This window comes from Somniosus microcephalus, unplaced genomic scaffold (genome assembly GCF_052327205.1).
Source record: "Somniosus microcephalus isolate GS21.2 unplaced genomic scaffold, FLI_Smic_1.0 unresolved_chr7, whole genome shotgun sequence".
Classification (NCBI taxonomy): Eukaryota; Metazoa; Chordata; class Chondrichthyes; order Squaliformes; family Somniosidae; genus Somniosus; species Somniosus microcephalus.
In genome coordinates, this window is record NW_028225185.1 from 4,374,926 (window position 1) to 4,394,977 (window position 20,052).

At 53.2% G+C, this 20,052-nt stretch overlaps 1 protein-coding gene across 2 annotated transcripts in view; it reads right to left on the reverse strand.

The window, feature by feature from the left end:
• Positions 1-20,052, reverse strand: part of LOC147086409 (atrial natriuretic peptide receptor 1-like) — a 97,223-nt gene that overhangs the window by 76,791 nt on the left and 380 nt on the right. For both annotated transcript variants that reach the window (XM_085978487.1, XM_085978485.1), the window contains exons 1-3: positions 19,120-20,052; positions 3,281-3,480; positions 2,060-2,173 (exon numbers count right to left, since the gene is read on the reverse strand). The exon at positions 19,120-20,052 is cut by the window's right edge. In XM_085978487.1, coding sequence (XP_085834613.1) covers positions 2,060-2,173; positions 3,281-3,480; positions 19,120-19,924 — 1,119 coding nt within the window. In that variant the 5' untranslated portion in view covers positions 19,925-20,052. The remainder of the gene's footprint in view (positions 1-2,059; positions 2,174-3,280; positions 3,481-19,119) is intronic.

Sequence of the window (20,052 nt, forward strand, 5' to 3'; positions counted from 1 at the left end):
CAGTGCGGCGCTCCCTCAGTACCGCCCCTCCGACTGTGCGGCGTTCCCTCAGTACTGCCCCTCCGACTGTGCGGCGCTCCCTCAGTACTGCCCCTCCGACTGTGCGGCGCTCCCTCAGTACTGCCCCTCCGACAGTGCGGCGCTCTCTCAGTACTGCCCCTCTGACAGTGCGGCGCTCCCTCAGTACCGCCCCTCCGACTGTGCGGCGCTCCCTCAGTACTGCCCCTCCGACAGTGCGGCGCTCCCTCAGTACTGCCCCTCCGACAGTGCGGCGCTCCCTCAGTACCGCCCCTCCGACTGTGCGGCGCTCCCTCAGTACTGCCCCTCCGACTGTGCGGTGCTCCCTCAGTAATGCCCCTACGACAGTGCGGCGCTCCCTCAGTACCGCCCCTCCGACAGTGCGGCGCTCCCTCAGTACCGCCTCTCCGACAGTGCGGCGCTCCCTCAGTACCGCCCCTCCGACAGTGCGGTGCTCCCTCAGTACTGCCCCTCCGACTGTGCGGCGCTCCCTCAGTACTGCCCCTCCGACTGTGCGGCGCTCCCTCAGTACCGCCCCTCCGACAGTGCGGTGCTCCCTCAGTACTGCCCCTCCGACAGTGCGGCGCTTCCTCAGTACTGCCCCTCCGACTGTGCGGCGCTCCCTCAGTACTGCCCCTCCGACAGTGCGGCGCTCCCTCAGTACTGCCCCTCCGACTGTGCGGCGCTCCCTCAGTACTGCCCCTCCGACAGTGCAGCGCTCCCTCAGTACTGCCCCTCCGACAGTGAGGCGCTCCCTCAGTACTGCCCCTCCGACTGTACGGCGCTCCCTCAGTACTGCCCCTCCGACAGTGCAGCGCTCCCTCAGTACTGCCCCTCCGACAGTGCGGCGCTCCCTCAGTACCGCCCCTCCGACAGTGCGGCGCTCCCTCAGTACTGCCCCTCTGACAGTGCGGCGCTCCCTCAGTACCGCCTCTCCGACAGTGCGGCGCTCCCTCAGTACCGCCCCTCCGACAGTGCGGCGCTCCCTCAGTACTGCCCCTCCGACAGTGCGGCGCTCCCTCAGTACTGCCCCTCCGACAGTGCGGCGCTCCCTCAGTACTGCCCCTCCGACAGTGCGGCGCTCCCCCAGTATCGCCTCTCCGACAGTGCGGCGCTTCCTCAGTACTGCCCCTCCGACAGTGCGGCGCTCCCTCAGTACTGCCCCTCCGGCAGTGCGGCGCTCCCTCAGTACTGCCCCTCCGACTGTGCGGCGCTCCCTCAGTACCGCCCCTCCGACAGTGCGGCGCTCCCTCAGTACTGCCCCTCCGACTGTGCGGCGCTCCCTCAGTACCGCCCCTCCGACTGTGCGGCGCTCCCTCAGTACTGCCCCTCCAACAGTGAGGCGCTCCCTCAGTACCGCTCTTCCGACGGTGCGGTGCTCCCTCGGAAGTACTGCTCCTCCGACAGTGCGGCACTCCCTCAGTACCGCGCTTCCGACAGTGCGGCGCTCCATCCGTACCGCCCCTCCGACAGTGCAGCAATCTCTCAGAACCGCTACCGACAGTGCGGCGCTCCCTCAGTACCGCCCCTCCAACAGTGCGGCGCTCCTTCAGTACCGCCCCTCCGACAGTGCGCGCTCCCTCAGTACCGCCCCTCCGAAAGTGCGGCGCTCCCTCAGTACCGCCCCTCCGACAGTGCGGCGCTCCCTCAGTACCGCCCCTCCGACAGTGCGGCGCTCCCTCAGTACCGCCCCTCCGACAGTGCGGCGCTCCCTCAGTACCGCCTCTCCGACAGTGCGGCGCTCCCTCAGTACTGCCCCTCCGACAGTGCGGCGCTCCCTCAGTACTGCCCCTCCGACAGTGCGGCGCTCCCTCAGTACTGCCCCTCCGACAGTGCGGCGCTCCCTCAGTACTGCACTGGGAGTGTCGGCCTGGATTTTGTGCTCAAGTCCTTGGAGCGGGACTCGAACCCACAACCTTCTGACTCAGAGGCTAGAGAGGGTGCTACCCAATGAGCCACAGCTGGCAGGGAGGGTAAACGCAGGAAAGCTCTGTACGCAAGCAGCGCCGCCTCCTAGTTTCTCTGTCTGGCAGCAGCTCACCAGGGTGTCCTTGATGCTGAAATTGAAATACTGCAAGGCGTATTGTTTCAAGTCTCGTATGAACGGTCCGTACTCGGGGTTTTCAGGCTCCCTGTAAGTTATAACCATCACCGCCTGCGGGAGAAGATCACAAGATCATTACACTGACCCAAGACTGTCAGCGAGAGAAATGAACAGCATCGCACCCCAGCCGAATCCAACACAAATCATTCTGATACCAGAATAATCAATCAATACTTATCAATAATAATTAATACTGATGAATCCAATCGGGAATTCAGGAGAAACTTCTTTCCCCAGAGAGTGGTGAGAATGTGGAACTCGCTACCACAGGGAGTGGTTGAGGAGAATAGTATCGATGCATTTAAGGGGAAGCTGGATAAACACACGAGGGAGAAAGGAATAGAAGGATATGGTGATGGGGTGAGATGAAGATGGGGTGGGAGGCATTAACACCGGCACAGATCAGTTGGGCCGAATGGCCTGTTTCTGTGCTGTACATTCCATGTAATTCTATGCAATTTATATATAATTCTATGCAAATTCTGTGTAATTCAATGTAATTTCCATGTAATTCTATGTAAATTCCATGCAAAATCTATTCAAATTATATGTGATTCTATGCAAATTCTGTGTAATTCTATTTAAATTCTATGCAAATTCTGTGATTCTATGTAAATCCCATGTAATTCTGTGTAAATTCCATTCAAATTTTATGTGATTCTATGCAAATTCTGTGTCATTCAATGTAATTTCCATGTAAATTCTATGCAAAGTCTATTCAAATTCTATGTAAATCTATGCAAATTCTGTGTCATTCTATTTAAATCTCATGCAATTCTATTCTGTGCAATTCTATGTCATTCTATGTGAATTCAATGGAAATTGTATGTAATTCTATATAAAGTCTATGCAAATTCCACATAATGCTATGTAAATCTATGTAAAGTCCACGTAAAGACATTCCAAGCGTAGAATTTCCAAGACCCACATGTCAACCCTGAGACTCGTATTTTTCTATGAAGTCCCTAAAACCAATCGTAGGAATTTCCATTGTGGGACTCTCTCCCGGACTTCTGCCGATTTCGCGGCCTAACTTTGGCGGACGATTGGCATGAATCCCGGAGGGATGGCCGGCCAGTTGGCGCTCGTTTCTCTGGGGCCGATGCAGATTCCCGTCCCCCTCCCTCCCTCGGGCGCGATGTACCATCGCAATCTTACCGCATAAGCCTCCTTGGCGTCGCTGTCGTCCGGGTCCCGCCGTCTCCACGGCAACAACGGCGTCTGCCCGTGCGCCCCCTGCAGGCTTTCCCCAAACACGTCGACGTGGAAGAAGGCGTAATCGCCGCTGGTCATGCCCGCCCACCTGGCTCGCAGGATTAGCTGGCGGAAGGTGTTGGGAGAGCAGCAGATGTAGACAACTGTCGGGGGATGGGGGGAGCGAGAGCAACAAAGACAGACAGTGAGAAAACAGGCCATGCCTCCGCTCATCATTAGGAGCAGGAGTCGGCCATTCGGCCCCTCGAGCCTGCTCCGCCATTCAATGCGATCACGGCTGATCTTCCACCTCAACTCCACTTTCCCGCCCGATCCCCATATCCCTCGAGTCCCCTCGAGTCCAAAAATCTATCGATCTCAGCCTTGAATATACTCAACGACTGAGCCTCCACAGCCCTCTGGGGCAGAGAATTCCAAAGATTCACCACCCTCTGAGTGAAGAAATTCCTCCTCATCTCAGTCCTAAATGGCCGACCCCTTATCCTGAGACTGTGACCCCTGGTTCTAGACTCTCCAGCCAGGGGGAAACATCCTCTCAGCATCTACCCTGTCAAGCCTGACATGAATCAGTCATTCATGAAAGAAAGACTTATGAAATAATACTGAGCGGCCTGCGGGCGGCGCTGTCCAGGGAGAGTAAATACTCGGGCACGGGCCCAGCTTGCGCAGGACATTCTTTAACAGGAACTAGCGAAGGACACAACTAGACCTCCATGTTGTAAAACAGTTGATTAAAGCTTTGTTTAACGCTTAGACCAAATGCCTGGTAGTTTTCTTACGTCACAGCCCTCTGAGAATAATGCTGCTGAAACCCTCACCAGTGCTTTTGTCACCTCCAGACTCCAGCTATTTCAACAATCTCCCGGCCGGGTCTCCAACCTTCCACCCTCAGTAACCATCAGCTCATCTAAAACTAACCTGTCCTAATATCCCCCTGATGTGGCTCAGTGCCCAGTGCTGATTTATAGCTGGTTTTCCTTGTTAAGGAGCCAGACCTCCGATTGTTCCTCCTGCCATCAAGCATTTATCATTTCTTTCCCTTTGCCTCAATGAATATTAACGACCTTAGATACCCGCGGAGCTCAGGGGCTGAGAGCTGCTGACGTTGGTCACAACCTCATTCTTTCCCCTCGGGTTCCCTCTCCCCTCTCCAGGTTGGGTGGGGTGGGGTTTGCATGTGGACCTGCCCCCCCCCCGCTCCCTCGCCCGCATGAATTCCCATTTGTGCGAGGGCTGGCAGTATATTCGACCAAGGAAGGCATCGCCGGCCATGCCCGCGCACTTACACAAACTTCACCGCCGGATTATTTCTGCTCTCCTGCACCCCAACTTACTCAGCACGGAGTTGGGCTGGGAGGGGGTGGGAGAGACACAGGGGCCTCGACCAGGCTCAGCCGCGCTTCCCCCCTTGGTCGAGCGGCTCCAACCCATCTCACATGAAGACTGGCGGACTCGGGTAAGGGCTGCGTTGGTGTCTTCCCAGCAGGACTCCAGCTCATTCGGGAGAAAAAGATCGGGGCGGAGGGGGAGCGGGAGGGGCGGGCGAGAAGTGGAGTGGGCTGCTGTGGGGTCCTTGCCCTCTGTGACGGGTCTCTGGTGTCAGGACTCCCGCACACAACCGCCCCCCACCCCCCCCGACCGATTCGCCCTGTCGATGCTGCAACAATCTGGCCCGCCGTTCAGCTTGTGAAAATTAAATCGTTGGACGAGCATTTAATTTCCTGCTGGTGTCTCCAGCCCACACAGAATGTGCAGTGTTTGCGTTTGATAAATGCTTCCAACGTTATTTTTATTTTTTAATGACTCCAGTTGCTCAACAGTGTGGGTGTCTTTGCTTTAACAATCCTGCGCTCCGCAGGGCCACACGTCCTGCTCCAACATCGCTGGCATGGGCCAGACACCCGAGCGGATTTTCTTTTATTCATTCACGGGCTGTGGGCGTCGCTGGCGAGGCCCGCCGTTTATTGCCCGTTCCCTGATTGCCCCCTCAAGAAGGCGGTGGTGAGCCGCCTTCTTGAACCGCCGCATAGAAACATAGAAGATAGGAGCAGGAGTAGGCCATTCGGCCCCTCAAGCCTGCTCCGCCATTCAATGAGATCATGACTGATCATCCAAATTCAGTACCATGTGTTATAAATCTCATCATTCATCAAGAAACTACTCGTGAAATAACACTGGACGGCCAGCTGGTGGCGCCGTCCAAGGAGTATAAATACTCGGGCGTGAGCCCAGCTTGCACAGGGACATTTTGTAAGACAGGAACTAGTGAAGTACAACTAGACCTCTATGTTCTGAAACAAGTTGATTAAAGCTTTGCTCTATACTCAAACCAAGTGTGTAGTGAGTTTTATTACGTCACCATTGTAGTGATCAATAGCATGTCATTCTATAGTGGACACTAGGTGGAGCCGTAGAGCTGTATATAGCTGTATGTATATAAGACTACACTACCCAGCTGTATAGATATTAAGACTACATTACCCATGAGGCACTAGGCTACCCACAAGGCAACAGTCAAGATGGCAGCCTGCACACAGGAGCACACATGCTGCATCTCTACAGATGCTGTACCTAGAGAACGTGTACTGAATAAATGACTAGCTAGAAGCTAGCTGTGTTCATAATAAGAATGTCTAGTTATTAATGAACATAACATGGTACCAGGGTGGTGAAGATCTGCTGAAAATTGTGAAAAGTGACATGGAGAATTTGAAGCCACCAGAGCGTTTGAATCTCGAGGGAAATGTCGACTACAATTGGCAGACTTTTAAACGACAATTCAAACTCTACATTGCAGCCATTGGATTCGGTACGAAGCCAGACGCAAGGAAGATAGCGTTGCTGCTTACGGTTGCAGGCCCACAGGCGATAGAGGTATTTAATACATTTGTATTTAATCCAGTGGAGAACAGAGAAAAATTAGAAGATGTGCTAAAAAAATTTGATGCACATTGCTCTCCCAAAAAGAATGAGACGTATGAAAGATACATCTTCCGTTCTCGGACACAGCAACAAAATGAGACTTTTGATAGCTTTATAACTGATCTGAAACTGAAAGCAGACATGTAATTTCTCTGCGCTCAAAGCATCCATGACCAGATTGTGTTTGGTATTCATGATAAAAAAGTCAGGGAACGTCTGTTGAGAGAAACCGAACTAAATTTGGAAAATGCGGTGAAAATATGCCAAGCCAGCGAGCTAGCTCGAAAGCACGTGAAGACTTTCAGTGAAATCAATAATGATGCGATTGTAATGAGTGCTAATGCTGCTGTCGGTGCTGTGTCCTACAAGGGGAAGAAACGTGGGCAGAACAGAAATGAAAAGCAATTGGAGGATGAAATTTTTAATTGTAAACGCTGTGGTGACAAACACCAGTTAAGACAATGCCCAGCGTTTGGAAAAATGTGCACAAAGTGTAATGGAAAGAATCACTTTGCCAAACAATGCTTTTCAAAAGTACAAACTAAGAAAGGGCAACGAGTTAATGTAATTGAGGACACTGATTTAAGTGAGACATTTTTTGTCGGAATGGTGTCATGTGACGATACCAAAAAAGATACAGAAAATGTGCAGCCCTCAGAAATGGACAATGCTGAACATAGAGTCAATGCAGTAAAAGTGGACAAATGGATGATCCCACTGCAGGTAAATGGAGCATTAGTTACCTTGAAACTAGACACTGGGGCAAAAGCAAACTTAATCAGTATGAGTGACATTAACAATATGAAAGAAAAGCCCAAAATACAGAAAAAGTCAGTACTACTGAAGAACTATAATGGACAGAAAATAGATAGCTTAGGTGTATGCAGACTTAAAGTGACAGTCAAAGACAAAGTGCATCATCTCATGTTTTCTGTTGTGGCTGAAAGACTTGATTCGATACTAGGTGACAAAGCTTGTGAAGACTTAGAACTGGTCAAGAGAGTCTACCGTATAAACTGTGCCATAAGCAGACCAGATGACTCAGGTGATGAAGCAGAGAGCCCATCAAGGATGAAAAGGCCAAAGGCCTTCAAAAAGCCTAGTTTCTCCAAGAAGAAAAAGACTTTAAGGTCAAAGAGAAGCCAAAGGAAGAAAAGCACAAAGAGGAAAAACACAAGGAGAAAAAGTCCAAAGATATAACTGCAGCAGATGTTGTTAAGCAGTGGAAAGAGAAAAAGAAAAAGAAGAAGCCTGCACCAGAGCAGGAAGCAGTTCCGGTGGATACTCCTTCTTCCCTCAGGCCAATCTTTGGTGTTCCATTAGCCGAGGCTGCTGAGAGGACTATGCTGAACACGAAGTGAACCAGCTGCCAGCAGTTTTTCGAGAGTGCATTGACTACATTGAGAGTTATGGCATGAGGAGTGAAGGAAACACTGAAACCCTCTCCAAGCAAAGATCGCAAGGAGACCTCGATCTATACAAGAGCAGATTGATGAAAATGCCACAACTGCATCTTGTCATTCACCGCCAGAACAATCTCATGAAGACACATCAGACTTACCCGTGTTGAGAAGATCCACACGTGAAGTAAAAAAGCCTGATAGACTTAATCTTTGAGTACAATGTAAAACTTTGAAAATGTGCTGACTGTTTTGAAAATGTTTATGTTTATAGAGCACTAACAAAAGTGTTACTGATATTATCCTTATTGTTTTCTTGAAAGTTGATTGATATTGATTTTGTTAAACCTCAAAGAAAGGGGGATGTAGTGATCAATAGCATGTCATTCTATAGTGGACACTAGGTGGAGCCGTAGAGCTGTATATAGCTGTATGTATATAAGACTACACTACCCAGCTGTATAGATATTAAGACTACATTACCCATGAGGCACTAGGCTACCCACAAGGCAACAGTCAAGATGGCAGCCTGCACACAGGAGCACACATGCTGCATCTCTACAGATACTGTACCTAGGGAACGTGTACTGAATAAATGACTAGTTAGAAGCTAGCTGTGTTCATAATAAGAATGTCTAGTTATTAATGAACATAACAACCATGTCCCTACCTTCTCTCCATATCCCTTGATCCCTTTAGCCTTAAGAAATATATCTAACTCCTTCTTGAATATATTTAATGAATTGGCCTCAACTGCCTTCTGTGGTAGAGAATTCCACAGGTTCACCACTCTCTGGGTGAAGAAATTCCTCCTCATCTCTGTCCTAAATGGCTTACCCCTTATCCTTAGACTGTGACCCCTGGTCCCGTGTGGTGAAGGTGCTCCCTCAGCGCTGTTAAGTAAAGAAAGAAAGACTCACATTTCTACAGTGCCAATGAAACAAAGCACAAAGACTTGAGCACAAAAGTCTAGGCTGACACTCCCAGAGGGCAGTACTGAGGGAGCGCCGCACTGTCGGAGGGGCGGTACTGAGGGAGCACCGCACTGTCGGAGGGGCAGTACTGAGGGAGCGCCGCACTGTCGGAGGGGCAGTACTGAGGGAGCGCCGCACTGTCGGAGGGGCAGTACTGAGGGAGGACCGCACTGTCGGAGGGGCGGTACTGAGGGAGAGCCGCACTGTCAGAGGGGCGGTACTGAGGGAGCGCCGCACTGTCGGAGGGGCGGTACTGAGGGAGCGCCGCACTGTCAGAGGGGCGTTACTGAGGGAGCGCCGCACTGTCGGAGGGGCGGTACTGAGGGAGCGTCACACTGTCAGAGGGGCAGTACTGAGGGAGCGCCGCACTGTCAGAGGGGTGTTACTGAGGGAGCGCCGCACTGTCAGGGGGGCGGTACTGAGGGAGCGCCGCACTGTCAGAGGGGCAGTACTGAGGGAGCGCCGCACTGTCGGAGGGGCAGTACTGAGGGAGCGCCGCACTGTCGGCAGGGCGGTACTGAGGGAGTGCCGCACTGTCGGAGGGGCGTTACTGAGGGAGCGCCGCACTGTCGGAGGGGCGGTACTGAGGGAGCGCCGCACTGTCGGGGGGGCCGTCTTTTGGATGAGACGTTAAACCGAGGCCCCGTCTGCTCTCTCAGGTGGACGTAAAAGATCCCACGGCCACTATTGGAAGAAGAGCAGGGGGGAGTTCTCCCCGGTGTGCTGGGGCCAATATTTATCCGTCGACCAACATCACTAAAACAGATGATCTGGTCATTATCACATTGGTTTGTGGGATCTTACTGTGTGCAAATTGGCTACCGCGTTTCCTACATTACAACAGTGACCACACTTCAAAAAAGTACTTCATTGGGTGTAAAGCGCTTTGGGACGTCCTGAGATGGCGAAAGGCGCTGGAGAAACGCAAGTCTTTCGTTCTCTGTAGGCTGAAAATTGCTGAGATAAAATTTGGTCAGAAGGGACCAGGGATTACATCTACTTTCCTCATAGATTCCCACACTCCTTCCCAAAGTCCTGTCACATTCTTCTAGACTGATGGTGAATAGCAAGATCGACATCTGGATTCCTGGTGGATCTATAATTAAACACAGATCTGCCGAAGCTGGGGATGGGAGAGTGGGAGAAATCCCGCTAATACGATGGACTGTTGCCGAAATTTCCCCTCGTAGCCTCTTCTGAAGGCACCGACTCGCCCTGACATACAGCCCCACCGCGCCCATTCCTCGTGGGTCAGCGAGTGTCGGCAGGGTACTGAGAGATGGTGAACGCCCCACAGCCACGTCCGACCCTGTCCTCACACGCGCTGTGTTCCAGCGAGAGTCACTGGACAGCGACCAGGAGCAGGAAACCTGGCTGACTGCCTCGGAGTCAGAAGGCCGTGGGTTCAAGCCCCTTCTCCAGAGAATGGTGCCTCATTATCCAGGCCGACACTCCCAGTGCTGTACTGAGGGAGCCCCGCACTGTCAGAGAGGCAGTACTGAGGGAGCCCCGCACCGTCAGAGAGGCAGTACTGAGGGAGCGCCGCACTGTCGGAGGGCCAGTACTGAGGGAGCGCCGCACTGTCGGAGGGGCGGTACTGAGGGAGCCCCGCACCGTCAGAGAGGCAGTACTGAGGGAGCGCCGCACTGTCGGAGGGCCAGTACTGAGGGAGCGCCGCGCTGTCGGAGGGGCAGTACTGAGGGAGCGCCGCACTGTCGGAGGGGCGGTACTGAGGGAGCGCCGTACTGTCGGAGGGGCGGTACTGAGGGAGCGCCGCACTGTCGGAGGGGCAGTACTGAGGGAGCACCGCACTGTCGGAGGGGCAGTACTGAGGGAGCGCCGCACTGTCGGAGGGGCAGTACTGAGGGAGCGCTGCACTGTCGGAGGGGCAGTACTGAGGGAGCGCCGCACTATTGGAGGGGCAGTACTGAGGGAGCGCCGCACTGACTGAGGGGCAGTACTGAGGGAGCGCCGCACTGTTGGAGGGGCGGTACTGAGGGAGCGCCGCACTGTCGGAGGGGCGGTACTGAGGGAGCGCTGCACTGTCGGAGGGGCAGTACTGAGGGAGAGCCGCACTGTCGGAGGGGCGGTACTGAGGGAGCGCCGCACTGTCGGAGGGGCGGTACTGAGAGAGCGCCGCACTGTCGGAGGTGCCGTCTTTCGGATGAGACGTTAAACCGAGGCCCCGTCTGCCCTCTCAGGTGGATGTAAAAGATCCCACGGCCACTATTGGAAGAAGAGCAGGGGGGAGTTCTCCCCGGTGTCCTGGGGCTAATATTTATCCCTCAACCAACATCACTAAAACAGATGATCCGGTCCTTATCACATTGCTGTTTGTGGGAGCTTGCTGTGCGCAAATTGCCTGCTGCGTTTCCTACATTACAACAGTGACCACACTTCAAAAAGTACTTCATTGGCTGTGAAGCGCTTTGGGACGTCCTGAGGGTGGAAGGCGCTGGAGAAATGCGAGTCTGTCTCTTTAAATGACGTACAGCCCTCTGTTTATACGTACTCCTAGTGGCTCCTCACTTCAATTGCACTCCCAGTTACCGTTCTCGGAAACGCTCTCCTCACTGCCCATTCGAATTTGTGGGATAGAAACATATGAAAATGCAACGAACGGTTACGTTTTATACATTGACTTATCCTGGGAATGAATGTACAGGTTTGATGTATTGCTGCGATAATCTGCAGATCAAGAGAGAGCGTTTCCACAGATTCATTTCATGCAATTTGCAAAATCTGAATGATTGACGTTCGATCCCAAGGAAGATTATATTGAATTGATGATGGGACGTTTGCGAAACGAGTTGAGGCTGGTGTTGATGGGGTGAGATGAAGAGGGGTGGGAGGAGGCTGGTGTGGATGGGGTGAGATGAAGAGGGGTGGGAGGAGGCTGGTGTGGATGGGGTGAGATGAAGAGGGGTGGGAGGAGGCTGGTGTTGATGGGGTGAGATGAAGAGGGGTGGGAGGAGGCTGGTGTTGATGGGGGAGATGAAGAGGGGTGGGAGGAGGCTGGTGTGGATGGGGTGAGATGAAGAGGGGTGGGAGGAGGCTGGTGTTGATGGGGTGAGATGAAGAGGGGCGGGAGGAGGCTGGTGTTGATGGGGTGTGATGAAGAGGGGTGGGAGAGGGCTGGTGTTGATGGGCTGAGATGAAGAGGGGTGGGAGGAGGCTGGTGTTGATGGGGTGAGATGAAGAGGGGTGGGAGGAGGCTGGTGTTGATGGGGTGAGATGAAGAGGGGTGGGAGGAGGCTGGTGTTGACGGGGTGAGATGAAGAGGGGTGGGAGGAGGCTGGTGTTGATGGGGTGAGATGAAGAGGGGTGGGAGGAGGCTGGTGTGGATGGGGTGAGATGAAGAGGGGTGGGAGGAGGCTGGTGTTGATGGAGTGAGATGAAGAAGGGTGGGAGGAGGCTGGTGTTGATGGGATGAGATGAAGAGGGGGTGGGAGGAGGCTGGTGTTGATGGAGTGAGATGAAGAGGGGGTGGGAGGAGGCTGGTGTGGATGGGGTGAGATGAAGTGGGGTGGGAGGAGGCTGGTGTTGATGGGGTGAGATGAAGAGGGGTGGGAGGAGGCTGGTGTGGATGGGGTGAGATGAAGAGGGGTGGGAGGAGGCTGGTGTTGATGGAGTGAGATGAAGAAGGGTGGGAGGAGGCTGGTGTTGATGGGGTGAGATGAAGAGGGGTGAGAGGAGGCTGGTGTTGATGAGGTGAGATGAAGAGGGGTGGGAGGAGGCTGGTGTTGATGGGGTGAGATGAAGAGGGGTGGGAGGAGGCTGGTGTTGATGGAGTGAGATGAAGAGGGGTGGGAGGAGGCTGGTGTTGATGGGGTGAGATGAAGAGGGGTGGGAGGAGGCTGGTGTTGATGGGGTGAGATGAAGAGGGGTGGGAGGAGGCTGGTGTTGACGGGGTGAGATGAAGAGGGGTGGGAGGAGGCTGGTGTTGATGGGGTGAGATGAAGAGGGGTGGGAGGAGGCTGGTGTTGATGGGGTGAGATGAAGAGGGGTGGGAGGAGGCTGGTGTTGATGGAGTGAGATGAAGAAGGGTGGGAGGAGGCTGGTGTTGATGGGGTGAGATGAAGAGGGGTGAGAGGAGGCTGGTGTTGATGGGGTGAGATGAAGAGGGGTGGGAGGAGGCTGGTGTTGATGGGGTGAGATGAAGAGGGGTGGGAGGAGGCTGGTGTTGATGGGGTGAGATGAAGAGGGGTGGGAGGAGGCTGGTGTTGATGGAGTGAGATGAAGAGGGGTGGGAGGAGGCTGGTGTTGATGGGGTGAGATGAAGAGGGGTGGGAGGAGGCTGGTGTTGATGGGGTGAGATGAAGAGGGGTGGGAGGAGGCTGGTGTTGATGGGGTGAGATGAAGAGGGGTGGGAGGAGGCTGGTGTTGATGGAGTGAGATGAAGAAGGGTGGGAGGAGGCTGGTGTTGATGGGGTGAGATGAAGAGGGGTGGGAGGAGGCTGGTGTTGATGGAGTGAGATGAAGAGGGGTGGGAGGAGGCTGGTGTTGATGGGGTGAGATGAAGAGGGGTGGGAGGAGGCTGGTGTTGATGGGGTGAGATGAAGAGGGGTGGGAGGAGGCTGGGGTGGGGCAGGAACACCGGCACGGAGCAGTTGGGCCGAATGGCCTGTTTCTATGCTGGTGTAAGGGGGATGGAGTATAAAAGCAAGGAAGTCTTGCTACAACTGTACAGGGCGCTGGTGAGACCACACCTGGAGTACTGCGTACAGTTTTGGTCTCCTTATTTAAGGAGGGATATACTTGCATTGGAGGCAGTTCAGAGACGATTCACTCGGTTGATTCCTGAGATGACGGGGTTGTCTTATGAAGAAAGGTTGAGCAGGTTGGGCCGATGCTCATTGGAGTTTAGAAGAATGAGGGGTGATCTTATTGAAACATATACAGGAAACTTTGTGTTATCCGGAGGCGAACCGTCCGGCAAGCTGGCGCCACCGGCAAAAATCAGGAGCCGTTTTTTATTCTTTTCGTTTCTTTTCTTTGCTTTGTTTGAACAGTCAAGCTCTGCAAGGTCTGTAGCTAAGCAACAGCTTCAGCTAGAGACGCTACAGAGACGCTGGCCGACTGTTTAGAGGCTGTTGCTAAGCAACAGGGTTTGTTGATTCATACGGAGATGAAAATCTCCGTATGTTTCAACATTAGCGCTGGAGTGTACGGCAGTTTTGAGGGAACGGCAGCAGCTCAGTCCCGTCGGTGCCAGATAGCACAAAGTTTCCTGTAAGATTCTGAGGGGGCTCGACAGGGTAGATGCAGAGAGGATGTTTCCCCTCGTGGGGGAATCTAGAACTCGGGGGCATAATTTCAGAATAAGGGGGCACCCTTTTAAATTGGAAATGAGGAGGAATTTCTTCTCCGAGGGTGGTGAATCTGTGGAATTCTCCTTCCCCAGAGAGCTGTGGAGGCTGGGTCATTGAATATATTTAAGGTGGAGATAGACAGATTTTTGAACGATAAGGGAGTCGAGGGTTATGGGGAGCGGGCAGGGAAGTGGAGTTGAGGCCAAGATCAGATCAGCCATGATCTCATTGAATGGCGGAGCAGGCCCGAGGGGCAGAATGGCCGACTCCTGCTCCTACTGTCTTATGTTCTTAAATACTGTGTGATTCTGGTTCCGATTTGAGAAACAAGGTGATTAATGTACGATAGCAAAATACTGCAGATGCTGGAAATCCGAAATAACAACAGAAAATGCTGGAAAAACTCAGCAGGCCAGTCAACGTCCGTGGAGAGAAATAGAGTCAACGTTTCGGGTGAACCCTTTGTCAAGACTAAAGAGGCACAGGAAATGAAATAGATTAAGAGGCCAGGCTGGGAGAGAACAAAAGAGAAGAGACATTAAGAGGTGTTCAAAACGAGACGAGATGGTGATAGGACTAGTGGAGACAAAAGACGGCTCTAGATTAGGTGTGAAATGTTCTGGCAGAATGGGAGACAGCTGCCATGTGGGAGAGAGAAAAAAAAGAAAGTGGGGGGGGAGGGAAAGGCCAAAACAAAGGAGTGGATAAAAAATATAAGTAAAAATATAATAGGGGCCAACGTTATGATCTGAAATTGTTGAACTCGATATTGAGTCCGGAAGGCTGTAAAGTGCCTAATCGGAAGATGAGGTGCTGTTCCTCGAGCTTACGCTGAGCTTCCGTGGAACAATGCAAGAGGCTGAGGACGGTGAGGTTTGAGCGGGAGTGAAGCGGTGAATTAAAGTGACAGGCGACCGGAAGCTCGGGGTCACCCTTACGGACTGAACGGAGGTGTTCCGCAAAGCGGTCGCCCAATCTGCGTTTGGTCTCCCCAATGTAGAGGAGACCGCATCGTGAGCAGCGAATACAGTATACTAGATTGCGAGAAGTACAAGTAAATCGCTGTTTCACCTGGAAGGGGTGTTTGGGGCCCTGGACAGTGGGAAGGGGGGAGGTATAGGGGCAGGTGTTACATCTCCTGCGCTTGCATGGGAAGTTGCCAGGCGAAGGGGAAGGGGTGCTGGGGGTGATAGAGGAGTGGACCAGGGTGTCTCGGAGGGAGCGGTCCCTACGGAATGCTGAAAGGGGAGGGGAAAATGCATTTGGTGGTGGGATCACTTTGGAGGTGGTGGAAATGGCGGAGGATGATCTGTTGAATGTGGAGGCTGGTGGGGTGAAAGGTGAGGACAAGGGGAACCCTATCGTGGTTCCGGGAGGGAGGGGCAGGGGTGAGGGCAGAAGTGCGGGAGATAGAACGGACACGGTCAAGGGCCGTGTCAACCACGGTAGAGGGGAATCCTCGGTTGAGGAAAAAGGAAGACATGTCAGAAGCACTAGTATGGAAGGTGGTATCGTCGGAGCAGATGCGGCAGAGACGGAGAAACTGGGAGAATGGAATAGAGTCCTTACAGGAGGTGTGGTGGGAGGAAGTGTAGTCCAGGTAGCTGTGGGAGTCAGTGGGCTTGTAGTGAATGTTGGTCAACAACCTATCCCCAGAGATGGAGACGGAGAAGTCGAGGAAGGGAAGGGAAGAGTCAGAGATGGACCATGTGAAGGTGAGGGAAGGGTGGAAATTGGAGGCAAAGTGAATGAAATTGTCTAGTTCAGGGCGAGAGCAGGAAACGGCACCGATACAGTCATCAATGTACCGGAAAAAGAGGTGAGGGAGGGGACCCGAGTAGGACTGGAACAAAGAATGTTTCACATATCCCACGAAAAGGCAGGCATAGCTAGGGCCCATGCGGGAACCCATAGCAACACCTTTGATTTGGAGGAAATGAGTGGAGTCAGAGGAGAAGTTGTTCAATGTGAGAACAAGTTCAGCCAGGCGGAGGAGGGTCGTGGTGGATGGGGACTGGTCGGGCCTCTGTTCAAGGAAGAAGCGGAGCGCCCTCAGGCCATCCTGGTGGGGGATGGAGGTGTAGAGGGATTGTACGTCCATGGTGAAAAGGAAGCGGTTGGGGCCAGGAAACTGGAAACTGTTAAAGTGGCGGAGGGCGTCCGAAGAGTCGCGGATGTAGGTGGGAAGAGACTGGACAAGGGGAGAAAAGATAGAGTCGAGATAGGAAGAGATATGATCCGTGGGGCAAGAACAGGCTGAAACGATGGGTCTACCAGGGCAGTCCTGTTTGTGGATCTTGGGAAGGAGGTCTTTCACTCTGCCAGCGCAATTCACACTTCATCTAGAGCCATCCTTTGTTTCTTAACCTGTCCCATTGCCATCTCCCTTTGCCTTGAATATTTCTTAATGTCTCTCAATGTCTCTTAACCTCTCCCGCCTTCTATCCTATCACAAACCTTCCCTTTTCATCCCCTCCCCCCCTTTCCCAGCCCTGACATTTGCTTAAAAATCTGTTCCATTTCCTACGATAGCAAAATACTGCGGATGCTGGAAATCCGAAATAACAACAGAAAATGCTGGAAAAACTCAGCAGGCCAGACAACATCCGTGGAGAGAAATTAGAGTCAACGTTTCGGGTCGAAATCCTTTTTCAAAACTGGAAAGCAAATGAAATAGATCGAAAGCCAGGGCTGGGAGAGAACAAAAGAAGTAAAAGAGACATTAAGAGGTATTCAAAACCAGACGAGATGGTGGTCGGACTAGTTGAGACAAAAGACGGCTCCGATTGGGTGTGAAATGTTCTGGCAGAATGAGAGACAGCTGCCATGTGGGAGAGAGAAAAAAAGGAAAGGGGGGGCGGGGGGAAGGGAAGACCCAAAACAAAGGGGTGGAAAAAAAATATAAGTAAAAATGTAATAGGGGCCGAGGTTATGATCTGAAATTGTTGAACTCGATATTGAGTCCGGAAGGCTGCAAAGTGCCTAATCGGAAGATGAGGTGCTGCTCCTCGAGTTTACGGTGAGCTTCCGTGGAACAATACAAGAGGCCAAGGACGGTGAGGTCAGAGTGGGAGTGAAGCGGTGAATTAAAGTGACAGGCGACCGGAAGCTCGGGGTCACCCTTACGGACTGAACGGAGGTGTTCCGCAAAGCGGTCGCCCAATCTGCGTTTGGTCTCCCCAATGTAGAGGAGACCACATCGTGAGCAGCGAATACTGTATACTAGATTGCAAGAAGTACAAGTAAATCGCTGTTTCACCTGGAAGGGGTGTTTGGGGCCCTGGACAGTGGGAAGGGGGGAGGTATAGGGGCAGGTGTTGCATCTCCTGCGCTTGCACGGGAAGGTGCCAGGCGAAGGGGAAGGGCTGTTGGGGGTAATAGAGGAGTGGACTAGGGTGTCTCGGAGGGAGCGGTCCCTTCTGAATGCTGAAAGGGGAGGGGAGGGGAAGATGCGTTTGGTGATGGGATCATTTTCCTGTTTTGTTCCAGTTCTGACGAAAGGTCATCGACCTGAGACGTTAACTCTGTTTCTCTCTTCACAGATACTGCCTGACCTGCTGAGTAGCTCCAGCATTTTCTGTTTTTTTATTTCAGATTTCCAGCATCTGCAGTATTTTCTTTTTGATTATTAATGTGTCTGATCTTAACAGAAAAAAAATGCCTCCTCCTTTTTGCAATCTTCCTATAACGCCCGCGATCTGGTTGACGATGTGAAGAACGCGGAAGAAAAATACGCAGCAAGTTGTTGTGATCAGGAACGCGCGGCGGAGGCAGATTCAATAGTAAAAGGGAATCACAGAAACATAGAAGATAGGAGCAGGAGTAGGCCATTCGGCCCCTCGAGCCCGCTCCGCCATTCAATGAGATCATGGCTGATCATCCAAACTCAGTACCCTGTCCCTGCCTTCTCCCCATATCCCTTGATCACTTTAGCCTTAAGAAATATATCCAACTCCTTCTTGAATATATTTAATGAATTGGCCTCAACTGTCTTCTGTGGTAGAGAATTCCACAGGTTCACCACTCTCTGGGTGAAGAAATTCCTCCTCATCTCTGTCCTAAATGGCTTACCCCTTATCCTTAGACTGTGACCCCTGGTTCTGGACTCCCCGACCATCGGGAACATCCTTCCTGCATCCAGTCTGTCTAGTCCTGTTAGAATTTTATAAGTTTCAACGAGATCCCCTCTCATTCTTCTAAACTCCAGCGAGTAGAAGCCCAATCGACCCAATCTCTCCTCATACGTTATTCCTGCCATCCCAGGTATCAGCCTGGTGAATCTTCGCTGCACTCCCTCCATGGCAAGAACATCCTTCCTCAGATAAGGCGACCAAAACTGCACACAATACTCAAGGTGTGGAATTGGATAAATACTTGAAGAGGAAAAATTTGGGGAAAGAGCGGGGGGGGTGGGGGGGGGGGGGGGGGGGCGGGGTAGCGGGACTAATTGGAGAGCTCTTTCAAAGAACCAGCACAGGCTGGACGGGCCGAATGGTCTCTTGCGCTGTACGATGAAATAGCGAGAGGGTTCGAGTACAAGAACAAGGATGTCTTGCTGCAGTTGTACAGGGCCTTGGTGAGACCACATCTTGAGTATTGTGTGCAGTTTTGGTCGCCTTATCTGAGGAAGGATGTTCTTGCCATGGAGGGAGTGCAGCGAAGATTCACCAGGCTGATACCTGGGATGGCAGGAATGACGTATGAGGAGAGATTGGGTCGATTGGGCTTATACTCGCTGGGGTTTAGAAGAATGAGAGGGGATCTCATTGAAACTTATAAAATTCTAACAGGACTAGACAGACTAGATGCAGGAAGGATGTTCCCGATGGCCGGGGAGTCCAGAACCAGGGGTCGCAGTCTAAGGATAAGGGGTAAGCCATTTAGGACAGAGATGAGGAGGAATTTCTTCACCCAGAGAGTGGTGAACCTGTGGAATTCTCTGCCACAGAGGGCGGTGGAGGCCAGTTCATTAAATATATTCAAGAAGGAGTTGGATATATTTCTTAAGGCTAAAGGGATCAAGGGATATGGGGAGAAGGCAGGGACTGGGTACTGAATTTGGAGGATCAGCCATGATCTCATTGAATGGCGGAGCAGGCTCGAGGGGCCGAATGGCCGACTCCTGCTCCTATCTTCTATGTTTCTATGTAAAACAGGTGGATTTCTGTACTCACTCCGCCCTTTCTGCCGGATCTCCTGGATCAGGAAGGCGTAGTCGATGGTTCCGCTCTCCTTGAAGGGAATGTCAACTACCGTCAGGTTCTTGAACTTAGGCACCTCCTGATAGAGACCCTCCACTGCGAAATAGCAGGGCCTATCGTCAGTCTTCTCGTCGGCGTAGATGATCAGGGCCCTCTTGGTCCAGCTGAAGCGGCGGTGGATGAGGGCCACGTACTCGCCCAGCTTGCCGTGCGAGGGGCCGCTCCGGGTCATGAGCGGGTAGTTGTGCGACCGCGAGGAGAAGCCGTAGGCCGGCGCCCCGGCTGTCACCATGGGCACTTTCCAGTGCCCGGTGAAGCGGGCCACGGGGGCAGCCGTGTAGACACAGCCGGGCCCCACGAAGACGTCGGGGTTGTTGGCGAACTTGAGGTCCACGGCCACCAAGGGGGCGATGGACTCGGAGCAGGTGCCCTGCTCGTCCTCGCAGTTCCCGAAGACATAGCGCGCCCGGTGCCCGGCCAGCAAGCCGGGGTCCCGGTTGATGTTGTCCCTGGCCAGCCGGACCGCCGGCCCCACTCGCTGCCAGGCCCACGGGTAGGCGGTGTTGTTCTGGGGCAGGACCACCGCGATGGTCAGCGGCTCCGGCGCCGAGGCACCCGCCAGGCGCAAGAGCCCCCAGAGAGCCCAGAAAGCCCACCGCCCCTTCATCTCGGTCCTGCCAGCTCCCGCCGCCATCTCAGCGGAGGGACTCTGAGCCAGCCCGACAGCAGCCTGGGTCAACCCGCCCTCGAGGACGATGCTCACCCCGCAACAGATCATCGCGCACACGCTCTCACTCTCTCTCCTCTCTCTCCCTCAATCCTCGCACACGCTCTCACTCTGTCACTCTCCCTCAATCGTCGCACACGCTCTCACGCTCCTTTTCTCTCACACTCCCTCTATCCTCG